Source organism: Chiloscyllium plagiosum, unplaced genomic scaffold (assembly GCF_037043375.1).
Source record: "Chiloscyllium plagiosum isolate Xiang-an unplaced genomic scaffold, Cpla_swu_hap1 HiC_scaffold_25, whole genome shotgun sequence".
NCBI lineage: Eukaryota > Metazoa > Chordata > Chondrichthyes > Orectolobiformes > Hemiscylliidae > Chiloscyllium > Chiloscyllium plagiosum.
In genome coordinates, this window is record NW_028270163.1 from 50,303,134 (window position 1) to 50,319,780 (window position 16,647).

The window sequence follows — 16,647 nt, forward strand, 5'->3', positions numbered from 1 at the left end:
ATTAGCTGATCTCTAGTGGGCTGGTTGACAATTTTTATAATTATTTAATCAATAATGAACTTGCACATGAGGAGTTGACCCCTGGTTTAAGTCAGGACAGTAATATCATTGGTGATATGTCAGTCCACCCTCCAGAAACCTCATCTCGCATCCATCCCCCATCAACAATTGCTGCCAGCTCTCCAGGATAGCCCTGGAAGCCAGAAGGATCTCATGGCACAGTGGTAGTATCCCTCCCTCTGAACCAGGATGTCCTGCTCCAGCATCTGTTATATCATGTCCAATATTTGAAGATTAACCTCCAGGACTCTGAGGCAAGCAAACTGGGGAATTTTCTTTAAAAGAAAAGCTTATTTTTATCATTTTCTTTGAATTGGTAAATTTTTAATAATTATTTTAAAATATGTGGATACAGAGAATTATTACAGTGGGGATGGATGGTCGCATGATGGACCCATCTGGTTTATAGCTGCCCAACAGAGTGCTGGAGAACCTTGGCACATCACTGGACTTGAAACTTTAGCTGTGTTTCTCTCTCCACTGATGCTGCCAAACCTGTTGAGTCTATCCAGCAGTTGCAGTTTTTGTTTCTGACCTCTGGCATCAAAGAGCTGAACATACAGAAACAGACCCTTCAGTCCGACTCGTCCATACCAACCAGATAACCTAAATAAATTTTGTTCCATTTGCCAACATCTGGCCCATATCCCTCTAAACCCTTCCTATTCGTATACCCATCCAGGCGCCTATTAAATGTTGTAATTGTATCAGCCTCCTCCACATCCTCTGGCAGCTCATTGCATACACGCACCACCCTCTGCGAAAATGTTGCCCCTTAGGTCCCTTTTAAATCTTTCCCATCTCACCATAAACCTATGCCCTCTACTTCTGGATTCCCCCACCCCAGGGAAAAGACCTTGGCTATTCAACCTATCTATGCCCGTCATGATTTTATAAACTTTTTATTTATAATTTTGTGTTTATTTCTGCCCAACATTGGCAACCGTGCATAATTCTGGGAATTGAGGGAAAGTGCAGGTTATCATGGTTCCTTATATAAAGGTCACTGCTGTGTCATAGAGTCATAGAGATGTACAGCATGGAAACAGACCCTTCGGTCCAACCCGTCCATGCTGACCAGATATCCCAATTCAATCTAGTCCCACCTGCCAGCACCCAGCCCATATCCCTCCAAACCCTTCCTCTTCATATACCCATCCAAACGTCTTTTTAAATGTTGCAATTGTACCAATCTCCATCACTTCCTCTGGCAGCCCATTCCACACACACACCACCCTCTGCATGGAAAAAGGTGTGTGCCTTAGATCTCTTTTATATCTTTCCCTTCTCATCCTAAACCTATGCCCTCTAGTTCTGGACTCCTTCACCCCTGGGAAAAGACTTTGTCTATTTACCCTATCCATTGTCCCTCATGATTTTATAGACCTCACTAAGGTCACCCCTCAGCCTCCAACGCTCCAGGGAAAATAGCCCCAGCCTATTCAGCCTCTCCCTATAGCTCAAATCCTTCAACCCTGGCAACATCCTTGTAAATCTTTACTGAACCCTTTCAAGTTTCACAAAATCCTTCCAATAGGAAGGAGACTAGAATTGCACGCAATATTCCAAAAGTGGCCTAACCAATGTCCTATACAGCCACAATATGACCTCTCAATTCCTGTACTGAATGCTCTGACCAATAAAGGAAGCATACTAAATGCCTTCTTCACTATCCTATCTACCTGCAACTCTACTTTCAAGAAGCAACGCTCCCTAGGACCTTACCATTAAGTGTATACGTCCTGCTAAGATTTGCTTTCCAAAAATACAGCACCTCACACTTATCTAAATTAAACTCCATTTGCCACTCCTCAGCCCATTGGCCCATCTGATCAAGATCCCATTGTAATCTGAGGTAACCTTCTTTGCTGTGTACTACACCTCCAATTTTGGTGTAATCTGCAAACTTACTAACTATACATTTTAAGTTCACATCCAAATCATTGATATAGATCATGAAAAGTAATGGACACAGTACTGATTCTTGTAGCACCCCCCTGGTCACAGGTCACTGGTCATAGTCTGAAAAACAGCCTCCACTACCACCCTCTGTCTTCTACCTTTTGAACTAGTTCTGTATCCAAATGGCTAGTTCTCCCTGTATTCTGTGAGATCTAACCTTGCTAACCAGCCTCCCATGGGGAACCTTGTCGAACACCTTACTGAAGTCCATATAGATCACATCTACCGCTCTGCCCTCATCAATCCTCTTTGTTACTTCTTCAAAAAACTCAATCAAGTTTGTGAGACATGATTTCCCACGCACAAAGCCATGTTGACTATCCCTAATCATTTCTTGCCTTTCCAAATACATGCTGAAAATGTGTTGCTGGAAAAGCGCAGCAGGTCAGGCAGCATCCAAGGAGCAGGAGAATCGACGTTTCGGGCATAAGCCCTTCTTCAGGAATGAGGCCCTCATTACTGAAGAAGGGCTTATGCCCAAAATGTCGATTCTCCTGCTCCTTGGATGCTGCCTGACCTGCTGCGCTTTTCCAGCAACACATTTTCAGCTCTGATCTCCAGCATCTGCAGTCCTCACTTTCTCCTTTCCAAATACATGTACATCCTGTCCCTCAGGATTCCCTTCAACAACTTACCCACCACCGATGTCAGGCTCACTGGCTTGTCCTTACCACCTTTCTTAAATAGAGGCACCACATTAGCCATCTCTGGTTTTCCGGCACCTCACCTGTGACTATCGATGATACAAATATCTCAGCAAGGGCCCAGCAATCACTTCCCTAGCTTCCCACAGAGTTCGAGGTTGCACTTGATTAGGTCCTGGGGATTTATCCACTTTTATGTGTTTCAAGACATTCAGCACTTGCTCCTCTGTAATATGGACATTTTTCAAGATGTCACCATCTATTTCCCTACATTCTATATCTTCCATGTCCTTTTCCACAGTAAACACTGATGCAAAAGACTCGTTTAGTATCTCCCCCATTTCCTGTGGTTCCACACAAAGGCGGCTTTGCTGATCTTTGAAGGGCCCTATTTCTCCCTAGTTACCCCTTTGTCCTTAATGTATTTGTAAATATCCTTTGGATTCTCCTTAATTCTATTTGCCAAAGCTATCTCATGTCCCCTTTTTACCCTCCTGATTTCCCTCTTAAGTATACTCCTACTGCCTTTATACTCTTCTAAGGATTTACTCGATCTATCCTGTCTATACCTGACATATGCTTCCTTCTTTTTCTTAACCAAACCCACAATTTCTTTAGTCATCCAGCACAGTGGTTAGCACTGCTGCCTCACAGTGCCAGAGACCCGGATTCAATTCCCGCCTCGGGCAACTGTCTGTGTGGAGTTTGCACATTCTCCCTGTGTCTGCGTGAGTTTCCTCTGGGTGCTCCGGTTTCCTCCCATCGTCCAAAGATGTACAGGTTAGGTGAATTGGCCGTGCTAAATTGCCCCTAGTGTAAGGTGAACGGGTAAATTTAGGGGAATGGGTCTGGGTGGGTTGCTCTTCAGAGGGTTGGTGTGGACTTGTTGGGCCGAAGGGCCTGTTTCCGCACTGTAAGTAAAGTAAAATTCCCTTTACCTACCATCCCTAATTTCCCAGAGGGCAGTTAAGAGTCAATCGCGTTGCTATGGGTCTGGAGTCACATTTAGGCCAGACAAAGTAGGTTTGGGAGATTTCCTTCCCAAAGACCCAACCATCAATGACCGATTCATGGTCATCATTAGACTCTTGTATCAAGACTTTTATTTTATTGAATTCTAATTCCAGTATTTGCCGTGACCGGATTTGAACCCTCTTCCCCAGAACATTGTTGGCTCTTAGACATTTATAGATTTTTTTAAAAGTATTTTCTAATCAGACTATTCAAAGGTGTTATGACGCACACCTCTGGGGAAAGTGGGATTGAGCCAGGCCTCCTGACTCAGAGCTATGGTCACAACCAATGCAACACAATGCAACTCTTGTCCACCCTCAATCATGATGTAAATCCAAGCAAAGGCTACTTGAACTGCTGCCTCAGTGAATGAACTGAAGGTTTTCTGTCAGGAGCCTGCCAGGCCTTTTTCCCCCACCCCACCCAGTCATACACAGCTTGTCCCCAGGAGAACCTGCACTCTCAATTGCCAGGCAGTGCTGCCTCCCTGTGCTCCCCTGGCTAAGCTGTCTCCATGATCTTCTGGTGGAGCAGCAGCCCAACCAGAGCAGGACCTTGGGCATAATGGCTCTGCAGTTCCCTGGCAGAGTTGGTCCCCAGCTAGAGCTGCTCGTGTAGTTCCCTGGCAGAGCTGGCCCCCAGTTAGAGCAATTTTCCCAAAGAGGTGCTTGTTTTTAGACTTCAACCTGACAAATAATTATAGGGAAGTTTGATCTTGTTCTTGATGGATGCCCAGTGACAGAATAATAGTTCGAGTTGAAAATGTCCCCCTTTTTTGTTCCATCCATCACGTACCTACCACCTAAAGGTATATCAATTATGAATGTTGCGATAGTGAGTGTTAGGTTCTTTATGATATGTGGGCACCACAGAGGCTGGGTGCATTGGCCATAAAATGATGCTTTGACTTAAGTTGATAAGTTTCCTTTTGATATTTTGGGTAGTGAGGTTTTGGTGGAACAGTGGAGAGTTGTTTTGCTAATTTGCCAACAGGAATTGCGAAGTACGTGATGCAAATGTAAGACAATACTGAAAGAGTAGAACACGCTCAGGGCACCAGCTGCTTCCCTGTTCGACTGAGAGAGAAAGGAAACTAATTACACATGGAGCCGTAATCCTCCGAAATTTAATGTGCAACAAGGCAGTAATTTTGAGGATTAGGTTTATGAATGACACAAAACTAAACTGCGTGAGACACATTTCTGATTTAAAAAAAACGTTGTTAATCAGTTTGTGACCATATCATATCTACAAAAATAAATACTGTCGTAATCAAATTGGCATTTTATGGTATTATCTTGGGGTTGAATCAGGCCATTCAGTCCATCTTGCATCATCCAGCAAATCTGAAATAGCCTCCATTTCCTTTGTCATCCAAGTGGCATTTTTTCATTCATTCATGGGCCGTGGGTGGTGTTGGCTGGGTAACATTTATTGTCCCTAGTTGCCCTTGAGAAGGTGGTGAGCTGCTATGAGCTATAAATTGACCCACAATGCCATCAGGGAGGGAATTGCAGGGTTTTGACGCAGCAACAGTGAAGGAATGACATTTATTTCCAAGTCAGGATGGTGAGTGACTTGGAGAGAAAGTTACAAATAGTGTGTTCCCATGTATCTGCTGCCCTTACCCTTCTAGATGGAAGTGGTTGTGGGTAGGAAAGTCCTGTCTAAGGATCTTTGGTAAATCTTTGCAGTAATCGTGTAAATAGTACACACTACAGCTACTGAGCATCCAGACCTTAGATCAGGACAACTCAGACACAGACACCAACAGCAGAATGGAAGGAGTCAATGTTTGTGGATGTGGTGCCAATCAAGTGGGCTGCTTTGTCCTGGATGGTGTCAAGCTTCTTGAGTGTCCTTTATCAGGAAGGATGGAAATGGTCATAGCCTTGAACAAACATTCAGGTCTTTTACTGTAGACCAGATAATAATTTGTTGATTGCTCTAAATGCAGTTTTATTTTAATATTCATTCATAGATGAGGGCATCATTGGCTAGGCCAGTGCTCATCCCTAAGTGCCCAGAGGGCAGTTAAGAGTCAGCTACATTGCTGTGGGTCTGAGGTCACATGTGCGTCAGACTAGGTAAAGATGGCATTAAAGGACATTCGTGAACCAGATGGGATTTTCCAACAATCAACAGTGAATTCATTGCCGTTGTTAGACACTTCATTCCAGCTTTTTTTTAAATTGAATTCAAGTTCCACCATCGCTGGTTGTGGTGAGATTCAAATCCAGAACGTTATCGGGGTCTCAGGATTATCGGGGTCCAGCAGTAATATCATAAGGCTATAGCCTGCCCATTAGTTACTTCTGATGGCTTGTTTGAATTTGTCCAGCTATTTAGTTAAACTTATTTTAAGCCATTCCGTCCTCACAATCAACCCTCTCATACAGAATCTCCAATTCTCATCCACAGCAATTCCTGTTTTAAATATTCTGCCATCCGTGTCTGTGTCTGAGTTGTCTCGATCGCAGGTCTGGAAAACTCATCCTAAAAGTTTTGCTGCTTTTAAGGCCCTCCTTTGATAATCTGCATGGAATCACCGTGTTGTTCGGTCTCCAATTCTTTGTGATTATTCCTCTTGTAAAATGCCTTTGTTTGTTTTGCTGTGTTGAGCCTCTCTTCCAGCATTGTCACTAATCAGGGAGTTTCATTCTCCTCTTCTCTCCCTTTAGCCCGCTGTCCTGGACAATCTCCTCAGTTCAATGAAGTTTGTGCTCCAAGGGATGGGAATTCTGAGGATTAATCTGGCCAACCCCAAGAATACCGTAAGAAATTTTTTAAAACACTTACAGAGCACTTTTCAGGACATCTCAAAGCACCTTGCAGCCAATGTAGTACTTTTTGAGGCATAGTCACTGTTGTAATTTGCAGTTAGTTCACACATAGCAAGTCCCATATACAGTATAGCAATGTGACGAAGATAAGATTATCTGTGTGTGCAATGATGGTGATTGAGAGTGAAATATTGACCAGAATACGGGGGATAACGCTTGTGCCTTTCTTCAAATAGGATCATGGGATCTTTGACATTGTCAGGCCATGCAGAAGGGACCTCAAGTCAGATATTCTCTCATTCACTGATGGAAATCGTAACTTGGACTGTATGACTGTCACTGTATGTCCAGAAGAGTTGCAACCAGTAGGTGGCAGTGTTGCATTAGTTGTAGGGAGCTGATGTTAACTCCGTGTCTGTCCTGCCTGCACATTATCCTCAGTGATTCATCAATACTCTGTTTTTCATGAGGTATTTTTCTTCTGCAATAAGGCTTTACGACTGCTGGATATTATCCATTTCCTTATCCAGTGGAAATTCCTTCACTCGCTCTCATTCCCCATCAATAGACTACAGTAAAGGTGGGACCTTAGGTGTATAATTCTGGAAGGGAGTGAGTTTCTGGCAGATGAAAGTATGCATTTAAGTTGTTTTAGGAGAACTGAGGGGAACAAAAGCATCAAAACCCAGTAGCAAGAAGGTGGAGGAAACAGACCGTAAGCTATAGGAATAGAGTTAGGCCATTCAGCCCTTTGGAGTCTGTTCCACCATCCGATCATGCTGGTTATGTTTCTGAACCCCAATCTCCTGCCTTCTCCCCATAAACTTTTATTCCCCTTTCTAATCAAGAACCTATCTATCTCTGTGTTATATCCACTCCCTGTCCTGGCCTCCACAGCCCTCTGTGACAATGAGATCCACAGATTAACCACCCTCTGACTGAACAAATTCCTCACCACGGAAACAGACCCTTCAGTCCAACCCGTCCAGGGCGACCAGATATCCCAACCTAATCTCGTCCCATCTGCCAGCACTTGGCCCATATCCCTCCAAACCCTTCCTATTCATATCCCCATTCGGATGCCTTTTAAATGTTGCAATTGTACCAGCCTCCACCACTTCCTCTGGCAGCTCATTCCATACACGTACCACCCTCTGTGTGAAAAAGTAGCCCCTTTAGGTCTGCTGTGTGTTGAGAGACACATTTTGGCCAAACCAGTTAACAAATTGCTAATCTCCTAAAGGATGTGACTAAACCAAATGGGAAGTTACAACAATCCAGCGGCTTCGCGGTCACTATTATTTCCTTCACTCTGAGACTGTGCCCTCAGGTCCCAGTCTCTCCTATGAGTTGAAATATCTCCTCCATGTCCACTCTGTCCAGGCCTCTTGGTATTCTGTAAATTTCAATCACAGCCCTGCCCATCCTTCTGAACTCCATCGAGTACAGACCCAGTGTCCTCAACCGCTCTCCATATGGCAAACCCTTCATTCCTGGGATCAATTTTGTAAACCGCCTCTGGACCTCCTCCAAGGACACTACATCCTTCCTTAGATAAAACCTCTCCCAATATTCCAAGTGCAGTCTGACCAAACCTTGTACAGCTTTATCAATGCATCTCTGTTCTTGTACTCTAATGCTTTTGAAATGAATGCTAACATCACAATTGTTTTCTTAACTGCCAGCTGCATGTTAACCTTAAGAGAATCCTGAGCTAGGACTCCCAAATCCCTTCATGCTTCAGATGTCCAAAGCCTTTTCCCCCATTTAGAAAATAGTGTGAGCCTCTGATTTTCTGCCAAAGTGCATAACTGTCACACTGTCCCGTATATATTCCATATGCCACTTGTTGGGCCCACTATCCACGTCCTTCTGCAGCCTCCCCACCTCCTCAACACTACCGGTCCCTCCACCTGTCTTTGTGTCGAGGGTAAACGTAGCAACAATGCCCTCTGTCCCTTCATCCAGATTGTTAACGTATAACCAGATTAGCTGTGGTGCCAACATTCACCCCTGCAGAGTTGCGGTAGTTCGCTGCAGAATCAGCGAGGTGAGTTGCTTTTGGTCCAGATCCAGGAGAGGGAAGCAATGAAGTTTTAACAATGGAGCTAGAGATCTGTCTGGCAGGTAGATGGGGAAAAGGCATTAGTAAAAGAATATCATGAAAATAATTAAGAGGAGAGACTGGAGCTGTTTTCCTTGGAGCAGAGGAGATTGACGGGGAACATCACTGAGATGTATATAATTAGTGATTATATACAGAGAGAAAGTATTCCCTCCCGCCTTGATCATGGGAACAATGACCAGAGGCATAGATTTAAGGTAAGGGGCAGCAGGTTCATGGGGGATGGGAAGAAATGTTTTTTTCATCCAAAGAGTGATGGGAATTTGAGGCAGAAACCCTTGTAACATTTGATAATTATTTAGCTGCGCATTTGCAGTGTCAAGACATGACAAGGCTAAGGCCTAGTACGTAAAAATGGAATCAGAATAATTGGTGCTTGTTTTGGACTGGTAGAGGCTGGGTGGGCTGAAGTGCCTTCTTCTTTGCTCTAGTCCTGGATGACTCCCCGGAGTTGGACAGAGAATCCAAAATGCCAAGTAAAATTATAAAATGTTGGGTGTCCTTGGCCTGAATAAAATGCTGGAATTGGGAATTGTGGATGTTGATGTCATTGGGATTGGGAATACAGTGAAAAGGTATTGGGAAGGTTTGGCAAATATGGGAGACGATAGAAAAGGCAGAAGAGGCAGCTTTGTTTGTTCATTTGCACACAGCACTGTTGGAGGGCCAGCGCTGACAGAGTGCCACAATGTCAGAGAGCCCATCGTTTTGGATGGGAAACAGAGACTCTGATAACTTTAATGTAAATGATGCCATAGCACTCCTCAAAGAAAAGTAAGTTCAGACATTTCTTCCTCCACTATTGCTGCCACTGAATGACAATTTGTAGGATCATACTGTGCATGGGTTGACCACCATTTGCCCATAACACCACAGCAACTATTTGTGTTTTAAGAGATTTTGGCGCTTTCTTGCTCCCTTTTCCTTTTTTTTTCTCATTTCCTTTTTCCCATTTCGTTGCTCCCTTTCCCTCTCTCCCTGTGTCAAAATATTTCTCTCTCGTTCTCGTGCATTTGTCTTCGCACTGTTTCCTCCGCGCGCTGTCTCCCTCCTCTCCTCCGCGCGCTGTCTCCCTCCTCTCCTCCGCGCGCTGTCTCCCTCCCCTCCTCCGCGCGCTGTCTCCCTCCCCTCCTCCGCGCGCTGTCTCCCTCCCCTCCTCCGCGCGCTGTCTCCCTCCCCTCATTCGCGCGCTGTCTCCCTCCCCTCCTCCGCGCGCTGTCTCCCTCCCCTCCTTCGCGCGCTGTCTCCCTCCCCTCCTCCGCGCGCTGTCTCCCTCCCCTCCTCCGCGCGCTGTCTTCCTCCCCTCCTCCGCGCGCTGTCTTCCTCCCCTCCTCCGCGCGCTGTCTTCCTCCCCTCCTCCGCGCGCTGTCTCCCTCCCCTCCTGCGCGCGCTGTCTCCCTCCCCTCCTGCGCGCGCTGTCTCCCTCCCCTCCTCCGCGCGCTGTCTCCCTCCCCTCCTCCGCGCGCTGTCTCCCTCCCCTCCTCCGCGCGCTGTCTCCCTCCCCTCCTCCGCGCGCTGTCTCCCTCCCCTCCTCCGCGCGCTGTCTCCCTCCCCTCCTCCGTCCGCTGTCTCCCTCTCATCCTCCGTCCGCTGTCTCCCTCTCCTCCTCCGTCCGCTGTCTCCCTCTCCTCCTCCGTCCGCTGTCTCCCTCTCCTCCTCCGTCCGCTGTCTCCCTCTCCTCCTCCGCGCGCTGTCTCCCTCCTCCTCCGCGCGCTGTCTCCCTCCTCCTCCGCGCGCTGTCTCCCTCCTCCTCCGCGCGCTGTCTCCCTCCTCCTCCGCGCGCTGTTTCCCTCCTCCTCCGCGCGCTGTCTCCCTCCTCCTCCGCGCGCTGTCTCCCTCTCCATTGCGCGCTGTCTCCCTCTCCTCCTCCGCGCGCTGTCTCCCTCTCCTCCTTTGTGCGCTGTCTCCCTCTCCTCCTTTGTGCGCTGTCTCCCTCTCCTCCTCCGCGCGCTGTCGCCCTCTCCTCCTCCGCGCGCTGTCGCCCTCCTCCTCCGCGCGCTGTCACCCTCCTCCTCCGCGCGCTGTCGCCCTCCTTCTCCGCGCGCTGTCGCCCTCCTCCTCCGCGCGCTGTCGCCCTCCTCCTCCGCGCGCTGTCGCCCTCCTCCTCCGCGCGCTGTCGCCCTCCTCCTCCGCGCGCTGTCGCCCTCCTCCTCCGCGCGCTGTCGCCCTCCTCCTCCTCCGTCCGCTGTATCCCTCTCCTCCTCCATCCGCTGTCTCCCTCTCCTCCTTTGCGCGCTGTCTCCCTCTCCTCCTTTGCGCGCTGTCTCCCTCTCCTCCTCCGCGCGCTGTCTCCCTCTCCTCCTCCGCGCGCTGTCTCCCTCTCCTCCTCCGCGCGCTGTCTCCCTCCCCTCCTCCGCGCGCTGTCTCCCTCTCCTCCTCCGCGCGCTGTCTCCCTCTCCTCCTCCGCGCGCTGTCTCCCTGTCCTCCTCCGCGCGCTGTCTCCCTGTCCTCCTCCGCGCGCTGTCTCCCTGTCCTCCTCCGCGCGCTGTCTCCCTGTCCTCCTCCGCGCGCTGTCTCCCTGTCCTCCTCCGCGCGCTGTCTCCCTGTCCTCCTCCGCGCGCTGTCTCCCTGTCCTCCTCCGCGCGCTGTCTCCCTGTCCTCCTCCGCGCGCTGTCTCCCTGTCCTCCTCCGCGCGCTGTCTCCCTGTCCTCCTCCGCGCGCTGTCTCCCTGTCCTCCTCCGCGCGCTGTCTCCCTGTCCTCCTCCGCGCGCTGTCTCCCTGTCCTCCTCCGCGCGCTGTCTCCCTGTCCTCCTCCGCGCGCTGTCTCCCTGTCCTCCTCCGCGCGCTGTCTCCCTGTCCTCCTCCGCGCGCTGTCTCCCTGTCCTCCTCCGCGCGCTGTCTCCCTGTCCTCCTCCGCGCGCTGTCTCCCTGTCCTCCTCCGCGCGCTGTCTCCCTGTCCTCCTCCGCGCGCTGTCTCCCTGTCCTCCTCCGCGCGCTGTCTCCCTGTCCTCCTCCGCGCGCTGTCTCCCTGTCCTCCTCCGCGCGCTGTCTCCCTGTCCTCCTCCGCGCGCTGTCTCCCTGTCCTCCTCCGCGCGCTGTCTCCCTCTCCTCCTCCGCGCGCTGTCTCCCTCTCCTCCTCCGCGCGCTGTCTCCCTCTCCTCCTCCGCGCGCTGTCTCCCTCTCCTCCTCCGCCCGCTGTCTCCCTGTCCTCCTCCGCCCGCTGTCTCCCTCTCCTCCTCCGCCCGCTGTCTCCCTCTCCTCCTCCGCCCGCTGTCTCCCTCTCCTCCTCCGCGCGCTGTCTCCCTCTCCTCCTCCGCGCGCTGTCTCCCTCTCCTCCTCCGCGCGCTGTCTCCCTCTCCTCCTCCGCGCGCTGTCTCCCTGTCCTCCTCCGCGCGCTGTCTCCCTGTCCTCCTCCGCGCGCTGTCTCCCTCTCCTCCTCCGCGCGCTGTCTCCCTCTCCTCCTCCGCGCGCTGTCTCCCTCTCCTCCTCCGCGCGCTGTCTCCCTGTCCTCCTCCGCGCGCTGTCTCCCTGTCCTCCTCCGCGCGCTGTCTCCCTGTCCTCCTCCGCGCGCTGTCTCCCTGTCCTCCTCCGCGCGCTGTCTCCCTGTCCTCCTCCGCGCGCTGTCTCCCTGTCCTCCTCCGCGCGCTGTCTCCCTGTCCTCCTCCGCGCGCTGTCTCCCTGTCCTCCTCCGCGCGCTGTCTCCCTGTCCTCCTCCGCGCGCTGTCTCCCTGTCCTCCTCCGCGCGCTGTCTCCCTGTCCTCCTCCGCGCGCTGTCTCCCTGTCCTCCTCCGCGCGCTGTCTCCCTGTCCTCCTCCGCGCGCTGTCTCCCTGTCCTCCTCCGCGCGCTGTCTCCCTGTCCTCCTCCGCGCGCTGTCTCCCTGTCCTCCTCCGCGCGCTGTCTCCCTGTCCTCCTCCGCGCGCTGTCTCCCTGTCCTCCTCCGCGCGCTGTCTCCCTGTCCTCCTCCGCGCGCTGTCTCCCTGTCCTCCTCCGCGCGCTGTCTCCCTGTCCTCCTCCGCGCGCTGTCTCCCTCTCCTCCTCCGCGCGCTGTCTCCCTCTCCTCCTCCGCGCGCTGTCTCCCTCTCCTCCTCCGCGCGCTGTCTCCCTCTCCTCCTCCGCGCGCTGTCTCCCTCTCCTCCTTTGCGCGCTGTCTCCCTCTCCTCCTTTGCGCGCTGTCTCCCTCTCCTCCTTTGCGCGCTGTCTCCCTCTCCTCCTTTGCGCGCTGTCGCCCTCTCCTCCTTTGCGCGCTGTCGCCCTCTCCATCTCCTTTGCGCGCACTCTCCCTCTCCCTTGCGCGCAGTCTCCCACTCCCTTGCGCGCAGTCTCCCACTCCCTTGCGCGCCGTCTCCCTCTCCCTTGCGCGCCGTCTCCCTCTCCCTTGCGCGCCGTCTCCCTCTCCCTTGCGCGCCGTCACCCTCTCCCTTGCGCGCCGTCTCCCTCTCCCTTGCGCGCCGTCTCCCTCTCCCTTGCGCGCCGTCTCCCTCTCCCTTGCGCGCCGTCTCCCTCTCCCTTGCGCGCCGTCTCCCTCTCCCTTGCGCGCCGTCTCCCTCTCCCTTGCGCGCCGTCTCCCTCTCCCTTGCGCGCCGTCTCCCTCTCCCTTGCGCGCCGTCTCCCTCTCCCTTGCGCGCCGTCTCCCTCTCCCTTGCGCGCCGTCTCCCTCTCCCTTGCGCGCCGTCTCCCTCTCCCTTGCGCGCCGTCTCCCTCTCCCTTGCGCGCCGTCTCCCTCTCCCTTGCGCGCCGTCTCCCTCTCCCTTGCGCGCCGTCTCCCTCTCCCTTGCGCGCCGTCTCCCTCTCCCTTGCGCGCCGTCTCCCTCTCCCTTGCGCGCCGTCTCCCTCTCCCTTGCGCGCCGTCTCCCTCTCCCTTGCGCGCCGTCTCCCTCTCCCTTGCGCGCCGTCTCCCTCTCCCTTGCGCGCCGTCTCCCTCTCCCTTGCGCGCCGTCTCCCTCTCCCTTGCGCGCCGTCTCCCTCTCCCTTGCGCGCCGTCTCCCTCTCCCTTGCGCGCCGTCTCCCTCTCCCTTGCGCGCCGTCTCCCTCTCCCTTGCGCGCCGTCTCCCTCTCCCTTGCGCGCCGTCTCCCTCTCCCTTGCGCGCCGTCTCCCTCTCCCTTGCGCGCCGTCTCCCTCTCCCTTGCGCGCCGTCTCCCTCTCCCTTGCGCGCCGTCTCCCTCTCCCTTGCGCGCCGTCTCCCTCTCCCTTGCGCGCCGTCTCCCTCTCCCTTGCGCGCCGTCTCCCTCTCCCTTGCGCGCCGTCTCCCTCTCCCTTGCGCGCCGTCTCCCTCTCCCTTGCGCGCCGTCGCCCGCTCCCTTGCGCGCCGTCGCCCGCTCCCTTGCGCGCCGTCGCCCGCTCCCTTGCGCGCCGTCGCCCGCTCCCTTGCGCGCCGTCGCCCGCTCCCTTGCGCGCCGTCGCCCGCTCCCTTGCGCGCCGTCGCCCGCTCCCTTGCGCGCCGTCGCCCGCTCCCTTGCGCGCCGTCGCCCGCTCCCTTGCGCGCCGTCGCCCGCTCCCTTGCGCGCCGTCGCCCGCTCCCTTGCGCGCCGTCGCCCGCTCCCTTGCGCGCCGTCGCCCGCTCCCTTGCGCGCCGTCGCCCGCTCCCTTGCGCGCCGTCGCCCGCTCCTTTGCGCGCCGTCGCCCGCTCCTTGGCGTCCTGTCGCCCTCTCGCCCTCCTTGGCGCCCTGTCGCCCTCTCGCTCTCCTTGGCGCCCTGTCGCCCTCTCGCTCTCCTTGGCGCCCTCTCGCTCTCCTTGGCGCCCTGTCGCCCTCTCGCTCTCCTTGGCGCCCTGTCGCCCTCTCGCTCTCCTTGGCGCCCTGTCGCCCTCTCGCTCTCCTTTGCGTGCTCAATCGCTTGCTCGCTCTCCTCGCGGTCTCTCGCTCTCTTTCTCGTGCACTGTCTCTCTCTCTCTCCTTGGCGCCCTGTCGCCCCCTCCCTCTCCTTGGCGCCCTGTCGCCCCCTCCCTCTCCTTGGCGCCCTGTCGCCCCCTCGCTCTCCTTGGCGCCCTGTCGCCCCCTCGCTCTCCTTGGCGCCCTGTCGCCCCCTCGCTCTCCTTGGCGCCCTGTCGCCCCCTCGCTCTCCTTGGCGCCCTGTCGCCCCCTCGCTCTCCTTGGCGCCCTGTCGCCCCCTCGCTCTCCTTGGCGCCCTGTCGCCCCCTCGCTCTCCTTGGCGCCCTGTCGCCCTCTCCTCGCGGTCTCTCTCTCTTTTTCTCGTGCTTGCTCTCTCTCTCTTTCTAGTGCACTGTCTCTCTCTCTCTCTCTCTTTCTTTCTTTCTTTCTCTCTTTCTTTCTTTCTCTCTTTCTTTCTTTCTTTCTTTCTTTCTTTCTTTCTTTCTTTCTTTCTTTCTCTCCCTCTCTCTCTCTCTCTCTCTCTCTCTCTCTCTTTCGTTCTTTCGTTCTTTCGTTCTTTCGTTCTTTCTTTCTTTCTTTCTTTCTTTCTCTCTCTATCTCGCGGTCTCTCCTGATATTGCCTGCTGCTGGATTGTCTTTTACCTATGGTCTGATCAGAGGGAGAATTTGAACTGTTGGAGAGGGTCTGTAAGGTGTCGTCCTTGTTCTCGATCTGGTTAGCCTGAGGTTTGGAGCCGACGCAATGGAGCTGTCCCTGGTGTGATTAGAGTTTGCTAACGGGGGAACTTCCTGTTTCCAATTGGCCCATTGTTGCCCCAACAGCCAATAAATCAGAAATGTCAGGAAAAGAATTGCCCATCACAGAGTTCAAATCTTGTTAACAGTGCACTCAACTTTAGCTGTGAAAAACAATTGAACAGAAATAATTTTGGCATGACGTGCATGGGGCAGGTGGGTCCTGGCCCTTGACCCTTGCCCTTTACATGCTCTTGCTGCTTGTTTAGTTTAATATAGGGCAGTTTAATAATTTAGTTTAATAGTTTGAATAATCACTTCATAAGCAATTATTTCTAGAAAGATCTTGATCAGCTCCAGTTGCGAGAGATGGAGCTGTGTTTGGTGACAGCAGCAACTCCCTCTGAAAATCAACTTTTGACAAACCAATAATGACAGCTGTAAGGATGCAGCAAATTAGCTCTGACACTTTCTGCAACCGATCAGCAAAAATCAGGCGACTGAGTGTCAGCAGCTAAATATTAAAGAGCACCCCTTCTTTCATCTTCCTTTGATAAGGTGTGTTCCAATCCCCCTCTCATGCTACCCACTTACCCTGTGTTTTCCCTCCCCCCCCCCCCCCAACCTCTCTCTCATTCTTGCTGCTTACTCTCTTGTCCATCTGATCTCTTGTGTGCTCTCTCTTGAGTTCTCATTCTCTCTCCTGTGCTCTCACTCTTTAGCGCATGCACTGTCCCCCTCTCTTTGCTCTCTGAACCATGAGTACACAGGCTGACACTGGTACACTTTTCCAGTAGTGCTTGAATTGCTTGATAACCCAGAGAACTGAGCAGACTGGGGATACAGCTATTCCAACATGTCTTTAATACACAGCAATGCTGTGGATTCACACTCAATAGAACACATGGAGACAAGGGAAGCTGAGAGTGTGAGGAGAGGTCCCTCCTGACATCAGCTGTGCTGTTATGGGGAATGCAATCTCTGTTGCTGCATAACCCAGAGGGGTCTGTATGAAGACAGCAAGGGATAAGATGCATTTAAATACTCATTGGATAAACGTATGGATGAAAATGGAATAGTGTAGGTTAGATGGGCTTCAGATTGGTTCCACAGGGCGGCACAACATCGAGGGCCGAAGGGCTTGCACTGCGCTGTAATGTTCTATGTTCTAAGGATGCCTCCTGTCTGTCTCCTGCCCTCCTCTGTCCACTGCCATGGGCAGGTGTCTGCTGGGAGGAGGAATTCTGCTGTTTCTGTTTTTTTGCAAATCAAGCGACAGTATTTGGAAATCATCCAACCTCTCAAATCTTGGTTTTCCAAATAGATTTTGAGGTTGAAATCTCCAGGAAAAAGGAAGATGCTTCAAAAGTCTGTGTTTTCTGAATGTTTTGAACCGTGTCTTGAACAGTGTTAATGCACTTGCCACATGTAGCTCAGTGCAAATCCAGATGTTGCTGGAGGTCGGTTAGTTGAGTTGGCCGGCTGGCAGGTTTGCAATGTAGAGTGATACCAACAGCGTGGGTTCATTCCCACACCAGCTGAAGTTACCATGAA

At 52.8% G+C, this 16,647-nt stretch overlaps 1 protein-coding gene across 3 annotated transcripts in view; it reads left to right on the forward strand.

Moving 5' to 3' along the window:
• gnav1 (guanine nucleotide binding protein (G protein) alpha v1) overlaps window positions 1–16,647 on the forward strand; it is a 124,199-nt gene that overhangs the window by 38,784 nt on the left and 68,768 nt on the right. For 2 of the 3 annotated variants that reach the window (XM_043714994.2, XM_088000715.1), the window contains exon 3: window positions 6,362–6,454. The exons of the other annotated variant lie outside the window; for it this stretch is intronic. In XM_043714994.2, the coding sequence (XP_043570929.1) occupies window positions 6,362–6,454 (93 nt within the window). The remainder of the gene's footprint in view (window positions 1–6,361; window positions 6,455–16,647) is intronic. 3 annotated transcript variants of the gene reach the window in all.